This window comes from Corvus hawaiiensis, chromosome 5 (genome assembly GCF_020740725.1).
Source record: "Corvus hawaiiensis isolate bCorHaw1 chromosome 5, bCorHaw1.pri.cur, whole genome shotgun sequence".
Lineage (NCBI taxonomy): Eukaryota > Metazoa > Chordata > Aves > Passeriformes > Corvidae > Corvus > Corvus hawaiiensis.
Window position 1 is genome coordinate 59,826,169 of NC_063217.1, and position 17,369 is coordinate 59,843,537.

The following is a 17,369-nucleotide window of genomic DNA, read 5'->3' on the forward strand; positions in this document are numbered from 1 at the left end:
TCTTTTAAGATTATTTAAGAGATCTCATGATAACTTTCCAAACTTCACACAGGACATGATCTAGTCCTGAACCGTAAAAAATAAGTCCTGCTTCTGACTGCACCCTCACACTGCCATGGCACCCTGCTGCTAATACTTACAGTGCTAAATCTAAGTTTAGGCTTGAAGAATTAGATCATACTTCCTTTTCCCTTTCATCACACTAGAAGGTCTGTCCACCTTACCTAAGTACTTGGTTAAATATCCCCTGGCTGTTCAGCAGGAGCCCTTATGTTCTCTTCCATCAGCAGGAAATTATGAGCTCCTGGTTCAATATGCAATTATTTAAAAACTGTATTATCATAGCACCTAATGGTCCCAGTCATGGACCATCACCCTCTTGCACTTGGCACTGGACAAGCATGTGCAGAGGCAAAGTACATTCCCCAGATAATTTTCAACTCAGTTATGAATAAAGATAAAATGGAGGGATACATCATGGAAAGCACAAACAAACAAGATTGGTTGATGTAATACAGTAGATTGAAAAATGTTGCTTTGATGGGGCTCTTCTTTCACATTTCAGTCTTCCAAGAATCATTTAAATTAGCTAAAATCCCTTGATTTCTTCCCTAATAATACTTTCCCAGGTGACCATATGCCACAGGGATGCTGCATGATCACAAATGGGAAAAATACCAAAGATCATAAGGGGAATGAGTCATGAAGCACCAAGACATGTTCTAAAAATATTTACAAATCCTTAGTTAGAAGAAAAAAAAAAAAAAGGCTGCTGCAAATAGCACTCCTTGGACAACAGGAATCTTTGTATGGACAAACAGCACATGTACCAGAACAAATGGACAGCTTTTCATGTGAGACCAATTTTCAAAGAGCTTATGAATGTCTCTCTCCTGAATTTCTTCTTTGATTTTTACTTAAACTATCCTGAGTCTTACATATGGAGAAGGAACAAGCTTAATCGGGGCAACTGTAAGCCTTTCATCAATTCAATTATCCGGTAAAGGGCTCACTTGTTGAACTCAGCCATAAAATGTTAGAGTCGCAGCGCTGCTCCTGTCTATCAGCTTGTGTTCCTGAATTCTTTGTACCCTTAGGGATGTTTTATCTTTTGAGAAATGTGACAGTCTGCCTTTGGAGACTGGCCTCGGCACAGCTCCATAACCAATATATTGACAGATAGAAGGTAGTGTGGAAAGCGAAGCAGTTCACGACTTGTGTCTGTCAAGCTGCTTTCCTCTGCAGACACGGGACCTTTAAAAGTTATTACAGGACCTTTCAAACCATTACCTTACATTAATGACATCAGATTTATTTTTTCAGGGATCTATGGATCTACAGCAGTACCACATTTTCTCTCATTTCCCAGTATTTTTACTTTTTGGGAAATAGGATTAAAATATTATCATAACGCTAAGCATACACAGGGCTTATCTTATTTGCTGTTGGAAGGACAGGCTTAAAATAGAAGGAGAATTCACTGATACTGCCAATATTTCTGACATTTTCTACTGAAATGTGACTTGATTATTTCTATATGTAAACTTGAATCTGCAGTTTCTCTTCCCTCCATTTTGAAGAGGGAGGAAGGGAGACCACTGTTTCAAAGCAAATGATAACCAATCACATCACCTCTAAGAATATACTAATCTATAAAAATTAATTCAGAAGAACACAGGACTGGCTGTGGAATATTACAGGCATCCTCATTTCTGATTTTGCAGGACACTAAGATATGCAGCCGTATTGACATCAGTGCTTCATTTTGGAGATAACACTATACAAATTGTTCAATGCTGTGATTTCCTCCTTGTTTTGCTCTCCCTGACTATCACTGTTTCTGTGCCCCAGCACCCTGGTTAGGAGAACATGAGTCAGAGTCTCCTGAAAACCATTTTCATTTAAAATCAGGATTTCTGCAAAGATAATAGAAAATTACGTAATTACTTCTTATGTTTTTCTTTTCCTCCTTATTGCAATCCCTTCAAGATCGAACTGCCAAAATACCAAAGGACATAATATCCAGTTGATTTTCTGAAACTTTAGTTTAGAGGAAGCAACTCTCTTGAAGACATAGCTATATCTATATATACGACAACGTATTTTAATTTCCTGTCTTTAACCGAAGTCACCAGCCTAATGCTAACACAATGTACTTATTGGACCTTGAGATTTTTTGCTATTTTATGGCCTTTTAATCTTATGTTCTTGCATATGATGTTTAAGAATGGTGCATCTTCAGGACGACATGATAAAAGCTTTCAGTCAGGAGCTGGGAGCGCATTTAAGAAATGCACATTTTAAATCAGCCTTTAAAATCAGTGGCAAATATTTCCTAGACAAAGTAGTAAATTCTCTGGTCTAATGTAGAATGAAACAGGTTTTGGTACTGGGTTCCTGTCCTTTCTCTCAATGAAATAATCATGTGTCCAGGTAATGGTGGACTATATTGCTGTCAATATCACTTTCACGTTATTAGGTTCAATCAATGCTGGATAAAAGGAAAAAGGGTGGTCAACAGGCAATCTGGCTTTCAGTTTAACACTCCCTTGAGGATTTTCATTATCCTTTCCTTTTCTGTTCTCAAGGTTAGCTCTAGCTAGACTATTTGTAGCTTCAGCTTCCTGGAGATAATGCACATCCACAATAGCCTTGGTCCTCCAACGTCAGAGTGCCCTTCCACCTAAGTAAGCAGAATCCCGTCTTTTTTCTATTATTTGTGACCTTTTCCTGGGTTAAAAGGTGACTCCTGAAGCAGACAGGTTTCACTTCTTATGGTGATTGCAGTGCAAAAAGCACGCTTCTACCTTGTTAGAAGTGACATCACTGTACATTAAAGACATCATATCTCCTTTCATATTAAAATGCCTGTCAGTTCTGCTGCTTGCAGGCTGTAAATCTGCCACAGTATCCCGTGCTTGGGAGCTTTCATTATGAAAATATGGAAGATAAGCACTCCACTTTACTGTCAAAAGGAAAAAGTAGTCTGGTAGTAATGAGGTTACTTTAAAAATAAATACACGATTCCTTAAACATAGATTACTTGATGTGGGGCAGCTTTTGAAAGCAATATTTTTTATTTTAATTCCTAAAAAAATTCAAGCTTAAAATATAGTATGAGTAAAGCTTGCATACACAGTCCTGTAGAATTTATTAATGCATAGATTTTGCACTTGCTCATGCAGTAAGTCATTAGATTTTCCTTTGACTTTGGCCCTCCAGCCTTGAGAGAAATGACATACTAGAATTTAACCTGTTTTTCATCTTTATATCATATAGATACAAAAAGACTTGTATGTTCTGCAAGACAGTGACAACACTCAGCTGTTGTTCATTTGACTGTAGAAAATATAGACAGTAGATAAATACCTCCTAAACAGCAAAGAAAAATAGAAATAATTATTGATCATTTTCTCTCATGACATCATTAGGATCTTAGTAATACCTTCCCTATTACATAGTTTTAATCCATTGATCTGAAAGCACTTTATATGTATCATTCTTTTCGTTTTACAGAGGAGAAGGTTAGACAGAGAGGTGAGAAGACCTGTCTCAACACTTGAGAGCAGCTCAGCAGCAGAAGCCAGAACAGATCCTCCCTCCCTGGACTAACTTGTCCCACACTTGATTTGCTCATTTCCAACTGGAAATTTGCATTGTTTGCTTGTGTAACCCTGAGTTGTTTACACAGTGTGTGATTATTCATTTATTATTCATTATTCATCAATGGGGTAAAATTATCACAGGTATTTCTTTATTATTACAAAAAACAAATTAAAAATCTCCTTATCCATTTTGTGCAAAAACACTAACCCACTGTTATTCCCCATTTCCACCAGAATTCCCTCCAGCTGAGGAGATTTCAGCATGTGAGCATAGCATGTGTATTTTCACATTTCATCTTCCAAATGACATACTCCATTGTTGATACTCTGTTTGAGGAGCCAAAATGAGCAGTTTAAGAGTTATTTACGGGCAATGAAGCCTTTCACCTCCAAGGCATTGATTTTAATGTCCGAACCCTATACCCAGAGATAGGAATATATATTTAGGCTGTCCTGTGTGCATTATGTGAAATCGATTGGTAATGTCAGTCCCAAGTAGACAAGCGCACAGGTGAAAGCCATGGGGGAAAGACCCCAACAAAATAAAAACAGAAATAGGAAAAAAATAAGGAAATTATTTGGATGAGGAAGGCAAATGTGTAGGAAAAATGTAGTAACTGAGAAGGTGATATGGTTGGGATATGGTCTGATGAGGCAAGAACAGAGGATTGCACGCATGTCATAGAGGACACCAAGAACGTGTGTCACTCAATGGAGCTGGAAGCAAAATGAAATGAAAAAGCGTGTGAACGCAGTGTGCTTCTTCACCTTCCAGTTTCTGCTGAAAGCAGAGAGGATTTTCTTCCTCTTCTTTGTAGAATGAAGTCCTCTGCTGATGTAGAGCAGAACAGAGAGAAGTAATGAGAGCTGTAGTTCTTTAATGATCCAAGTCATAAGGATTTATAACCCGTTTTACAGCAATGTTGCCAACACTTTCCTGGCCACAAAAGCCTGCAAGGACTGAGTAGGCTCCTGTATCATCTGTCTTCTGCTCACGAGAGGCTTTTGAGCCTCTGCAGTTCCACAGTCACAAACCCTGTCTATGCAGAGTGCTTTCGTAGCATTCTCCACTGTTTCCAACAGCCAGGCAAGTCCAGCAGCAGCAGCAGCAGCAAGGGTGAGATTTCTAATGCCAGGTGGTCTGGATTGCTACAGGCACTTTATGCTACTGCCCTCTCAATTTTCCAGGTAGGATCAGGTGAGTGAGAAAAGATGGGTGTTGCTTTTTGCCCTAAAGCTCCTACAATTCCTAGGAGTGGTGGAGCTGCACTGATGGCACAGATGGCAGTTTTTGCCTGCAAGGCATAAACCAGACTGTGGAACAGTGAGTCAGTTGCCCTGCATCATTCCCCTCTCCTAGAAGATAACATTCCTCCAAACCTGTTATTGCAGATCTGGAAGAGTTAGTACCTAACCTTCAATATTGTTTTATATAATTTTTCCAGGAATGTATTTTTTCTTGTAAAAGCAGACAAGACTAAAGTATAGAGGAATATTTTCTGGCATGTGTGAACACCAGGGAATCAGATCTGAACATTGTGTTTGAGGTTATACTACCTCTGAAACTGCAGGCCCTGGGGACTGGGTAACAGGCAGTCACACCAGATTGACAGATCTATATTTATAGATAGAGTCTTTATTTTCACTAGTGTATCCATTGAATTTATAATAGAGTTAAAAAGACAAGAGTTGTATAATGTACTTTGTGAAAAATTAACTTTTGACTTAATATGGAACATTATGCTACTGTTCTATTCCTAACAAAACTGTTTATTTCATATATATACAACTTCTCATCCTCCCTTTTGATTTTACCCATTTTTGTTGTTATATTACAAAAGAATTGCATTCTATTTCATTCCCTTAACCTCAGAAATAATGTTTTTTTAGTCAATGGCCAAAAATTGGAGCCCATTGGAAAATACCAGCTCACAAATGCTCTAGGAGTGACCTAACATTGACATTAAATTGCATTTTATTTCTAAAGAAATTGAGCTCTTCTGTTAGCGAAGGCACACAGTGACAATAACATAACCCCTGTTATTTTAAATAATTAAGGTGGCTGAACACTCTTTAACCTTCATTTTTCACTGAAATTCAGGACAAGGTATGTATTGTTCTTACCACACTACAAATTAGATCTGACTCATGTTTGCTTCATATCCCCAACTCTGCATCAGAAGCATTTCTAGGGAGCTGGGAACTAACTTCGCAGATGATTTGCACCAGCAGGTCAATTTAAAGTGACCACCTCAACTTGTGTCTGTGCTTAAACTTGATATCAGAGTTTTCAACCTGAAGTACTGAATCAGCTTCATCGAATTGGCTGTGGAAAAGTTTACATTGAAATGTCATCAGGAATTGATACTCCACAAAGAAAAAATAAAGAATGCGTGTTTACACTAATGTAAATATTCTATAGAGTCTAAGCACAAAAGGCTTTGTTCCAACTCCATCATATTTTACAAAAAACTCTAGCTAAGTGGTGCAAAAAGGAATCAGGTGGGGCTTCCAGCCTTTACTTAATACAAAGCACAAGTCTGACATGATCTGTCACACTGTATTTTAACTGGACAGAAAGTAAGAGACACAAACAGGTGACAAAAGGTCATTGTGTCACTTAAGCCATACAGGAGGAGATGAACATCCCAAGGTGGTGGACACACTGTAAGAAGCTGAAGACAACAGAATTTTGTTAGGCTCTTGTATCTAAAATCTGTAGCACAAACCTAATACTTTTTTGAGTAAGGTTCCATTCAAAAATACATTAACTTTTTAATTGAGAACATGGCAGGATATCAGCGGTTCTGATGATCTTAGCACAGCATGGGAAATAATGCTGGATAACTAAGCATCCATTTACAGGGAAAATATCTTCAAAGTTTCACTGTATGGGCAAAGACAATCATTCAAATGCTGAAAGGCTTGAACTCTCTCATCCAAACGCATGCAAAGGGGAATATCCAACCTCTTAATGCTCATGAAAAAGCTGGTCCCTTGGGAAGCCAGGGAGTGCACTCCCAGGAACTCGGAGGGGGTTAAGTGAACTCTGAAGGCTTCTGAGGATATTCCATTTCTTTTTTACGGAACTGAAAGTATAGGAGACAGAGAGAAAGCCTCAGGCTGAGTTCTTACATTATTCTCCCCAGCTCCATTGAAGAGCTGCTGACAGTTCCCTGTTCACCAGGAAGTTTGCAGAGCAGGAAAAGGAGGAAGGTCCCAATACTTCCTTTCTTTCTCTTCCTTCTTCATGCAGCCTTCAATTCCTTAATGTCCTATTCCTCACACTGAGAACATCAGAAGACGACTTCTAAGAAGCACAGATAACAGGCAAAGAGCACAGCTCCAGAAGGAAAGTTTTGAGACCTCAGCTGTATTTTCAGTAACTTACAGAGGCATCCTTAGTACTGAGAAGTAATTGGAAAAACTTCTGCTGGCTTCAGTGAGAGCAGAGTTTTGCCTTCCACCTCTCAAACCCCAGAAATGCACTATTGTGTTTGCTTCAGGGCCCTCAGGAAACGATGCAATAGCAGTGCTAATCTTGAATCGCGGAGCTTCTCCACCTCAGCACTATTTCATGGAGGCTGATACCTCCTTCCAGCTCCCCATTCTCAGAGGCTCTGAACAAGAAAAGTTTCCCTGGATTTGGAACTTGAGCTTGGGCTCTTATTTTATAGAATAATTTTTTTAAATTATTTTTTCCTTTTTTTCTAACCTAAGAAGGCACCAAAGTTAATTGTTAAAATCATGTGGTATGCTCTGATTGGGGCCGGAATGGATTTGTCCTCTCTGACACAAGTTTTAGGTGAGGACTGTTTAAAGATTGTGGCTTTTATTCATCCGCTGGGTGTAGCTGGGGATTGTTCAGGCTGAATTCAAAATGTGCCACAGACATTCTTTTGTCATCTGGATTGTTGTTCATCTGCACTTATATAAACGATGTGCAATTCACAGGAGAAGGAGAAACTGGACACTCCTTCTGACCCATTCTGTGTTCTGTAGCCATCTCACTCTGAAAATTCTTTTATTTCAAGTATCTGGGAGAGAAAAACCTTCCTAACTTTGAAGTGGGTTTTATTGCATTGATAAGAGAAAGAGAGAGAGAGTGAGAGAGGGTGAAATCCCATTTCATTTTTAAAGTTAACGGTAAAGTTTTAATTAGGTCCTCTGAACAAGGATTCTGTGATGCTTTATGTTTAAGAGTTAGCAATAGTACAAGATCCACAGACTTCCATCTTAAAGTTCAGATGACAAAGGCCAACACACCTCTTTTCTTTGTAACTCTGTAACCATTTATGTTTGAGGTGAAGATGTTAATATGGAAATTTTGTGAGCTGGGAACGACTACAAACTCTATCATTGTAATTTATGACCTTTCATCTGAGGCCAAATGTAAAGGCAATTGCAATTGTTCTATATCTCAAGGCCAGCACATAGCAGATGTGTGAAATTTGGAGCGCTAGACATAAACTTTTATTACCAAATTATAAATAATTTCTATCACTTACAATGTTCACCTTTCAAGTTCATCTTGATTAAAATGCAAGGGCAGCATCTCACTGATTTCCATGAGTTATACAGCTGAAAAAGCTCTACCATGGTACACTAGGAAAAGATAAAGCAATGCAGCATTTAAAAAAATCTACTGAGAGCAAGGTATGCAACATTTTAGAACAAAATATGTTTTAATCTAGAGCACAAACAAACAAAAGATAATCATTAGTCAATGACACCTGAATTATATTTTCACTCTTGGAGATTTGGAATCCTTAAGGAGTCCATTTAAGGCTAATTTACCTCTGGGAACAGCACATGAGACTGCTTTGAGACCTGTGGCAAACCAAGGAAAATTACCCAAGATTTGGGTTCATGACTTGGTCTCAAACTATGGAAGAGGGGAGCTAAAAATATCGACTTTGCCAATCTCAATGCCCATGATTCAAATCCGATGTGTTTGTGAGGTTCACAGGCTGTGAAGCAGGAAAGTACAAGGATTTTCTTGACTGACAGCAGACAATCAAAGTATCCACACACATAGAAACTGTAATTAAGTATAAGCCTCAGCGAGCTAGAAAGCAGCCTATTGAGCAGAAGGCAAAACAGCTCATCAGTTTCTGATGGCTCAGAAAGAAAGAAATACAAGTTCTGAAGACAAACTCGTAAGAAATAAAACAAAGAGGAAGACTCACAAAACAAAGTGTCCCTGGTTGTATTTGCAAAATTGCCATGCAAATTTTCCAGCCCAGGCATGAAAGTTTTATTTGCCCAATCTTTATACTGGAGATTGATAACAATGAAAACAGGAATATTCCCTCATCAAAGCATTACTCACTGAAGCCAGGCAGCCAAATAAAACTTTGCAAGTCTGCTCCCTGGAGTAACTATTTTATGTTCCTTTTCTGCTTCAAGTACTAGATATAATCAAGCACAGTTGGATGCTCCTGATTAACATGACGGTTGCCTGGAAACACAGGCACAGTGTGGCCAAACTTCCCTGACCGAGCCTGTGCTTGAACTCTGGGACAGGCAGGTGAGTGAGGTCGGGTTTGCAGCCCTTGCCTCTTAAAGCCATTTAGTCTAAGCTTTGGAGAAAAAATTGTTACTGGACACGTGTTCAAAAAGAGAAGATAACTCTAGAAAGAAGCAAGAATACAAATCTGTCTTCTGAAAAGCCATGGTATATTTTCTTTGTATCATGAGAACTGAGAAGTTTGGAAAGATACTAAATCAATAATGGACGAATAAAAAAACCCAACAAAACAAAACAGTCCAGAAGCTTTCACAGATGATTAACTCCTGTCACAGTACTAAATCCTAAAAAAAAAAAAAAAAAAAAAAAAAGAGTATTTTCCAGACATCAGGAGATAGCTGGGAGAAAGCAGGAAAAACAAGTGAGATGACAGGGAGAAGTAGAAGAGTAGAAGGTGAATTCGGCTTCTCCTTGTGGCAAGTTATTCCCAGGTGACTTAAAAAAAAAAAAAATCTCTTAGGTTTCTATGTTCACCAATTCCTCTGCGAAATGAACTGAGCGGCACCTTCAGCACTTTCGTGTCTGCTCCTGGACAGGACACCTGCGAGGTGCTCACTGTGTCTCCAGTAAGTACAAGATTATTTGGGAATCAACAGGATCTCATTAGAGTAGAATACGATAATGTACTGGATCGTATCGGACATTAGGAGGAACTTCTTCACAGAAAGGGTGATTAGACATTGGGATGGGCTGCCCAGGGAGGTGGAGGAGTCACCTCCTGGAGGCATTTAACGAAAGACTGGATGTGGCACTCGGTGCCACGGTCTGGTTGACATGGGGGTGTTGACTAGCAGGTTGGACTCGATGATCTCTGAGGTCTTTCCCAACCTAACTGGTCCTGTGGGGTTTTTCCCCACAAGACATCTTTTTCCTGTAAGATTCTCTCCGTAAGAAACCGATGGGACGTTATATTGTGTGGAACTCTAAGCAAGACACAAAAAACCACCCCCATGTCCGTGAGGGACCGGGGCTCGTCTCCCGCGATCCCCCCGCAGCGCGGCCTCAGCGCCTCGGGGGAGCCTCCACAGGCAAGAGCAGCGCGCCCTCAGCCCCCGGCCCCGCCCCCCGCTCCGGCCCCTGCGCGGATTGTCCCGCCCGGCCGCCGTAGCGGGGCGGGGCCGCGGCGGGCGGGGAGCGCCGGGAAGGGGCGCGGGAAGCGCCGGGAGAGGCGGCGGGCGGTGAGTGTGGGGCCGGCCCGAGGCCGCGCCTGTGCCCTCCGTGGGGGCTTGCCATGGAGCCGCGGTCTCCGGCCGGGACCTCCCCCGGGGCGCTGGGGCCGGGCTGGAACACGAGGGTTCCAAACGGGGGGAGCGGCTCCAAGTGCGTGTGTGGTCCGGGAAAGGGACCCAGCCCTTGGGGCGCCAGCATCGCTGGTGGCAGTGGGTGTTGGTAGGGAAACAGTGAGGATCCCTGGATTCACGGCTGGAATTGCCCATTGCGCTTTGCCCCAGGAAGCAGCGAAATGAAGTTGGCACCGTACGGGTGTTTTCTGCCTTAGACTGAAGTCACAGAACAAAACGATGTTAAGAGCAGAAGTCAAGCGAACACTGACAGAGGGGGTCTTGCAGCAAACTGGGTGCGTGTGCTGCGTTTTTTAACCACAGCATCTTTTCTCTGTGGTTTAATCACAAGCCTTAACTTAGTGTGCTGTGTCATCTGAAGGCATCCTTTTAAATTTATGCTTTTCTTGTATTTGTGAGCTGAGATCAAAACTACTCTTCCTCTTCCCGCACAGACATGGATGGACTGCTCCCTCCGCCCCTAAAGACATGCAACACCTACTTATGGCTTAGCCCTCTAAAACCATTTTAGCAAAAGGTTTTAGGGACGATGAGGCCTTTGGCGCTGTTGAAATTTAACAGATGCACAGTGGGGCAAACAAGGATTTTTAGTTACACTTTAAGAAGTAATAAAAATGCCAAAGGGAAAGTTTATTGCAGTGACTATAGGAGCTCTGTCTCCCCATCTCAACCCTTAAGATTTTGCTTTTATCTCCTTCAGCATTTTCTCCTGCTGAAAGCGTGACAGATCAGGGGTCTGCCTGTCTGTACGGAGGATTTAAAACAATGTGGAAGCATGTCTCTTATCCTAATGTTTTCACTTCTCAGCTAACCTGAGATCAGGATGAGTCTACGGAAGCAAACCCCCAGTGACTTCCTAAAACAAATCATTGGAAGGCCAGTTGTTGTAAAATTAAATTCTGGAGTTGATTATCGAGGTAAGTTCTCCATCTGTCTCTCACAGTGAGTAAAGTAATTCATTGGGGAAACTGGAATAGATGCATTGATTTTGAAAAGAAAAACAGTGTGATCCAGAATCGTGGAGTGTGAGAACAGAGATCTCAGAATGGTGACAGTAAAGGAGAAAGTGATAAAAAGGGGGGTAACAGTGGATTTAGAGATTTAAACTACTGATCTAAATCATTAGTGTCCTTGGTCACAGATGACTAAACTGAATGATTTGGAGTTTCTAAACTGATACTGGGAAGATTGTTTGGAATTACAACTCCTGAAATGGCCAAGCTGCCCCCTTTAAGCACCTCATGTTGGAACTAGACTTTTCTTCACCTTTCTGTTCTCCATTTCCTAGTATAGATCTTGGGCTAGAAAAGCTTCAGAGTAAACCATGCTGTCAATCATAACAGAATTCTTACACGAGGGGTAAGAGCATTATTGACATTCTTGGTTAAACAACTGCCTAGACCTGTGTTGGATCAAAACTCACAGAGACAGGAAGAACTTTAGTGTAGCTTTTGCCAACTTCATTTTAACACAACCCATCAGTTTTACTCCTGATTTCTTCACCCTACCAGTATACCTATGTGGACTGTATGTAGGATTATAGATGTTTTTCAGTAGCAGATTAAACTTCTCTGTGCAGTGAAATGTCCTGGTCCTGCTCCCATTAAGATAACAGTATCAACCTATCCAATTTTTTTAGTAGTATCCAAACTCAATTAAAACTAATCATGTATTTTCTATTGTGCTCTATTAAGAGATTTTATTCTCTAATTACTTAAACATGATGGTTTTGCAACACATCCCTACTTCAGAGAGGTTTACTTCAACTGGCTTAGCTTAGCACTTGTGAGAGGAGACTTGTTTGTTCTGTGACAAGGAATCTATGCTATGACAGTTTTAATTTGTTTCTGTTCACTGGTGGAGTGTTCACTGGCACTTCCTGTTTCTCTTCAGTGTTACTCAGCTTACAAAATTTGCAGTCTCTCATTTCTTTGAGAACCACGTTGTCTGAGCACTTCAGGTGGGGTTGGTGGCTTAAAAAGTTCACTGCCTCTGTCAGTTCTTTAGTGCAGGAGAATGAAGAGAGCTCATTAAAGTCCATTAAAGCGAGTCATCATTTACCTGAGGGTACACACGAGGCAGGGCCAAACTGGATTTGGTTTTTTTGCTGTACTTCCTATTTCCTTTGAGACCATTGCTACCTTTCCCTTGGTAAGATCCATTTATAAATGCTGTAGATGAAATACTCAACTTTCCCCTCAGCAAAGCTAGTTTAATGTGCCTTCAGTCAAACACCACATTAATTGAACAAGAGTTCCTTGAACACCCGTATTTGTCATGGATTTTTCCCCCCTTCCCTTCCTTATTTCCCTGTGCACCCTTTAGATCTTGTGACAGAAAATCTGTGTAGTGTTTTCATTTGAATAATATGCACTTAGTTTTTTTTCTGCAGAAATGTGACCACCAGTTGTAAAAGCCAAACATTTACAAAACAGCATCTCAGACTATTGTTGCAGATCCGTCCAGATTCTCCCCCAGGCTGTGTTGCTGATTTTTTTGTTGCCTCCACCCTCTGAGGCCCCACACGCACCACCGTGGCCTCATGCAAGTGTTGATGTGTAACTGTGAAATGTTTTGAGTCGTTGCCAAGTGCTGCAAATATTCAAGGCAGGACGCCCTAGGAAATAATCAGGGATACATTAATGTATGATTTCTGTGTGTAAAGATGGGTATGTACATTAAAACATCTCTACATACAGATAAAACAGATAAATTGCTAGCCAGGATGGGCAGTGATCATATTTGATGCTATTAGTGGTGTAAGAGTAAACACAAAGAAAAGGAGGAAGAGAATGAAACAACCATGAATGCACTCTAGGAACAAGAGTTTGTAAATACTGCATTTATGGCCCACTGAGTGGTAGCTTGGGTAAATCCGCATGGTCCAATTCTAATTTTGGACAAACAGATTTTTGTTTTCTGTTGTGTGGATCCCTCAGGATTACTAGAGTGGAAAAGAATCCTGACTTTGGTTTGGGTTTTTTGGTGCATTTCATGACACTTTGTGAGCAGTTTTTCCTCTGTCTGTGGAAACAATAGAGAGAAAAACAGAAAGGAAAATAATAATCTTTAAACCATGACACATTGGCAGAAGAAGTTGAATTCCTGATTATTAACTGGAAGATCCTACAGTAACACTTCCGAAAAATGAGAATGTGTCCTGAGTTTTCTCCCTCTTCCTAAGTACAGCCAAAATACTATTATTTCAAGTTTGACTGCTAGATAAATAGCTAGGTGTTTTTCAAACAGAGGGAAAATTATTTAAGTAGTATTGTCTCTGCAAGGATGAAGTCAGGAAAACCCACAGGCAAGAGGAAGATAAAACAACTTGCAAAAGCTGTATTAATTGCGTGCTACTAAAATGCATGTTTTCCTGATCCAAAAAATAATCTAATATTACAAATGACATTTTTTTTTTCTTTATTGCATTATCTAAACGGTGTAATTTTATTTTTGTGGGAAGATTTCAGTGCCCTTTGTTGAAAAATACGTAGAATTTTGTTGACATCAAAACAGAGACTTGCAGCCAGTGTTCTTCTAGATCTGTAAGCATGAAGACAAATACGTGTATGGTGTCCTGTATTGAAAGGGTTGTTTTTCAGCTATATCCTTTACAAGTTTTGCTGATAACTCAGTTTACATAGCTTTGTCCTTAGGTTATCCAGTTACACTTAATATCACAGGTTCTTTTTGGTGGGTGCTTAAAACACAAGTGAGAAGAGACAACTTAAACATTCAAAGTGGAAATTGTCCATCTTTTGAAGTAATACCCTAATAACTTCTTTTTTTACTCCCACAACTCTTACACCAACTGATAACATTGCTACCAGAGTGCCTGGGATTCCTCTCTCCCAGCTGAATTCTTTAAAGATACCTCTCCAAGCTTGGATTTTTAGTTTGTTAAAAGATATAGGGTGGGTTTTTTTCCTGTACTGTTCAAACACAATGCATTTTTGTTTATTTTAAAGTAAGTTCAAGCTGATTCTCTTTTAAACTGCCACTGTTTTCAGGTGTCCTGGCTTGCCTGGATGGATATATGAACATAGCTCTGGAGCAGACTGAAGAATATGTAAATGGACAATTAAAGAACAAGTACGGGGATGCATTTATCCGAGGAAATAATGGTAATTCCTACTCCTTCTGTTGCTGCACATTAGCAAATTGTGTTTTGATATTCTGAATCTGACGGGTGGTTGAGGTGCAAGTCAGCTGCCTGTAAGCCTAAAACTAATATCCCGTCTTGGAAATCTTAACAGTATTTGCTTTTTACAGTTGCCAGGGTCTGTGCTTTTCTGCATTCCTGTGGTCCATTTTGCTTCTGAACTTGAAGTTCATTTAGAGAATCATGCTCTTTTCTAGCCTTCCTTGGAGCTTATTTTCTACTGTTTGACAGGCTTACTCTTTTGCACTTACTGCTTGCTTAGATGGCCTCTGCACCATAAGAGTTTGTGTTTTCTAGGCAAGCTACTGCATAAATTTATGCTACAGTGCAGCTATTACAGTGACACTAATATTTTCTGGTGAAGCAGTTTTCCAGAACTGAATGAATGCTGATCCTTAGTTCTGGAGGCTATTTTCATCTCTTGAGTAAAGATTTTACCACCAGTTAAGAAAATCACTCATGCTTTAATATCAAGCCTTTGAATAGCTGAGTGCAGTAGGTGGATTTTAGTGCACTTCAAGGACAATCCCAGGCTCCTGAAATGACTCCCTGGTATCAGGCTGTAATAGCAGGACATGCCAGGGAGAAGAGTATCTAAAAATAGAAAAGGTTCACAAGTCGGATGTGAAGAGACTTGAAGAGGAGGTAAATGAAGCAGAGTTTGACTGAGTTGCTTGGGAAGAAAATGGAGGGATGGAATAAAAAGACACAAGGACCAAATCCCATGTTAGAAAAAGAGTCAAAGAGGATGTGGTACCAGTGTAAAAGCATTTTAGGTGGAGAAATAATCCTTGAAACAAGGCCCACCCTTGCTTTTTGCAAGGTATTTGGATTTGTTATGCTAAGGACTGGAGTGACATTACAGCTGGAGGATCAATTAAGGAAATAATCTGTTATGAAAGTTAAATGGATGAGAGGCAGAAGGCTCAAGAACCGGCTGGACAGAGAACTGAAGACATCCCAGGTTTAGTAGCACAGTATCATGTTGTGAATGGATCTGTTCTGGGGATATCATCAGCCAAGCAGGAGGAGGATGTGTGTTCCTTCATAACTAATCATTAGTTTTGCCTTAAGTGCTTGCGATTTCCAGCTCTTATTGAAAGATCACAGCATTAGTGTCTGACACCTGTAATTCTGCTGCTGAGGAACTCTCTCATGCTCCCCTCAGTAATACTGCAGGGCACTACCTTTGTTCTCTGTTCAGCCTACATCTGCTGGAACATCGTTGGGCTATGAATAAAATAAATACTGAACCAAAGTAATACATAATGTTTAGATCTAATGGCATTTTTTGAAACCTGGAGTTAAAAGTTGCCTGGCTTTGTTTGTGCTGAATGGGATTTATTACAGCGTCGGTTTACAAGCCATGGAAATAAGATGTTTGAAATAAAAAGGCTTCTGTGTGTTATTTACCAGTGCCCTCTTCTGTGTGCCACTTTCTCTTTTCCACAGTGTTGTACATAAGCACCCAGAAGAGGAGGATGTGAAGATGCCAGAAGGAGGCTGTTTTTTTGTACTTGTGAACCTCTTTGAAGTGATGAGCCCTATTTGATTTGTAGTTCATAATCCGCAGGTGAAATACACAAGTGTTTAAATATTTTTTTTAAATAAATGTGAACGGGTGTAAACTGCCTGAATGTTTTTGTTTCAAAGCACTGCTTTGTTCCATGGTACAGAAAAAAAAAAATAAAAGAGAAGCATGTAATAGTACTGCAAGACTAATTTGAAGCAACAGCTCATTTAATTATGCTAACAGTTACAAAAATACGGATTGGAAGGTAAGCAGGCATGGAGTAATTGCAAATCAGAGCCCTTTATTATGGCAAAACAATAGGTTAACTGATGTTGGGAAGGGAAATGCTAATGGTTTGGTGACAATGACCTGTCCCCTTTGGAAAACACAGGGTCAGCTTTAAATGCCAGTCTAGTAAGAGTCGTCGGGTAAAAAGTTCAGCTGTCCAAAAAATCGTGAATTGTGGATTGAATCAAGAGATGTAACACTGACACTTCAACAGTTAGGGGTGGGGAAAGAATTGAATCAAATGGAAGAAAAGCCTTAAGGGTGTAAAGAAAGCTCTGTGCCAGCTGAGGAAGTCAGTCAGAGGTGAAGAGCTCTCAGTTGGTATGTCAGTACAGCCTAGTAGCTACTTCACCTCCTGCCTGTGTACCCCCCACCCTTCCTCTGCTTGGGGTGACCTTTTTCTTGTGCTTCTCTACCAGACACAATGGACTTTTTCAGTAAAAAGCCATTTTAACTAATACCTAAAGCTACTCCTGAAAACACACTAGGAATCTGAAAGCTTTTGTAAACATGCCACATGTGTCCTCTCCAGCCAGTTCCCTCTTTCTCCCATCCATTCCCCCCACAACCTGGTACCATCTCTATATTCTCTGTGTCTAGCCAGAAATGAGAACAAAAGCATTAGAGTATGGGGTATGCATTAGTGAGGGGGAGCCTCTGAGCAGACAACAGGGAGGGAAGTTGTTTGTGTGTATTTTGCAACAATGCTCCCAGATAATCAAAGCACAGTGAGTAAATCCAGCTCAGTTTTACATGGATACTTATTCCAATTTATAACGTGTGTTTTCTCCTTTCACATGCAGTCAGCCAAGAAAAAAACCCAAACCAACTCTGAACATTCAGATATTCTTTGCCTGAGTGTTTCTGCACTTAACATCCACACACTGAGAATGTTCTCTTGTTCTTTGTGACAAAGTTACAAGTTAGGGTAATGTACCTCATGGTGAGGTTATTGAGCCAATTTTTTAAA

The 17,369-nt window shown here is 40.3% G+C and overlaps 1 protein-coding gene across 2 annotated transcripts; it reads left to right on the plus strand.

The window, feature by feature from the left end:
- The first annotated feature begins 10,243 nt into the window (after window positions 1-10,243).
- On the plus strand, window positions 10,244-16,226 carry LSM6 (LSM6 homolog, U6 small nuclear RNA and mRNA degradation associated). 2 transcript variants are annotated; one of them, XM_048303334.1, is made up of 4 exons: window positions 10,244-10,313; window positions 11,244-11,353; window positions 14,447-14,560; window positions 16,051-16,226. In XM_048303334.1, the coding sequence occupies exons 2-4, from the start codon at window positions 11,260-11,262 to the stop codon at window positions 16,083-16,085; spliced, it is 243 nt and encodes an 80-aa protein (XP_048159291.1). In that variant the 5' UTR covers window positions 10,244-10,313; window positions 11,244-11,259; the 3' UTR covers window positions 16,086-16,226. The 2 variants fall into 2 exon arrangements, with proteins under 2 accessions (XP_048159291.1, XP_048159290.1); XM_048303333.1 differs by lacking the exon at window positions 10,244-10,313 and adding an exon at window positions 10,587-10,711.
- Window positions 16,227-17,369: the final 1,143 nt, after the last annotated feature.

Excerpts from the sequence above, each read along its gene's own strand:
- LSM6 (XM_048303334.1), top strand. The coding sequence starts at position 11,260 with ATGAGTCTACGGAAGCAAACCCCCAGTGACTTCCTAAAACAAATCATT. Across the intron at positions 11,354-14,446 it reads TTCTGGAGTTGATTATCGAG|GTGTCCTGGCTTGCCTGGAT; the intron begins GTAAGTTCTCCA and ends CACTGTTTTCAG. Across the intron at positions 14,561-16,050 it reads ATTTATCCGAGGAAATAATG|TGTTGTACATAAGCACCCAG; the intron begins GTAATTCCTACT and ends TCTTTTCCACAG.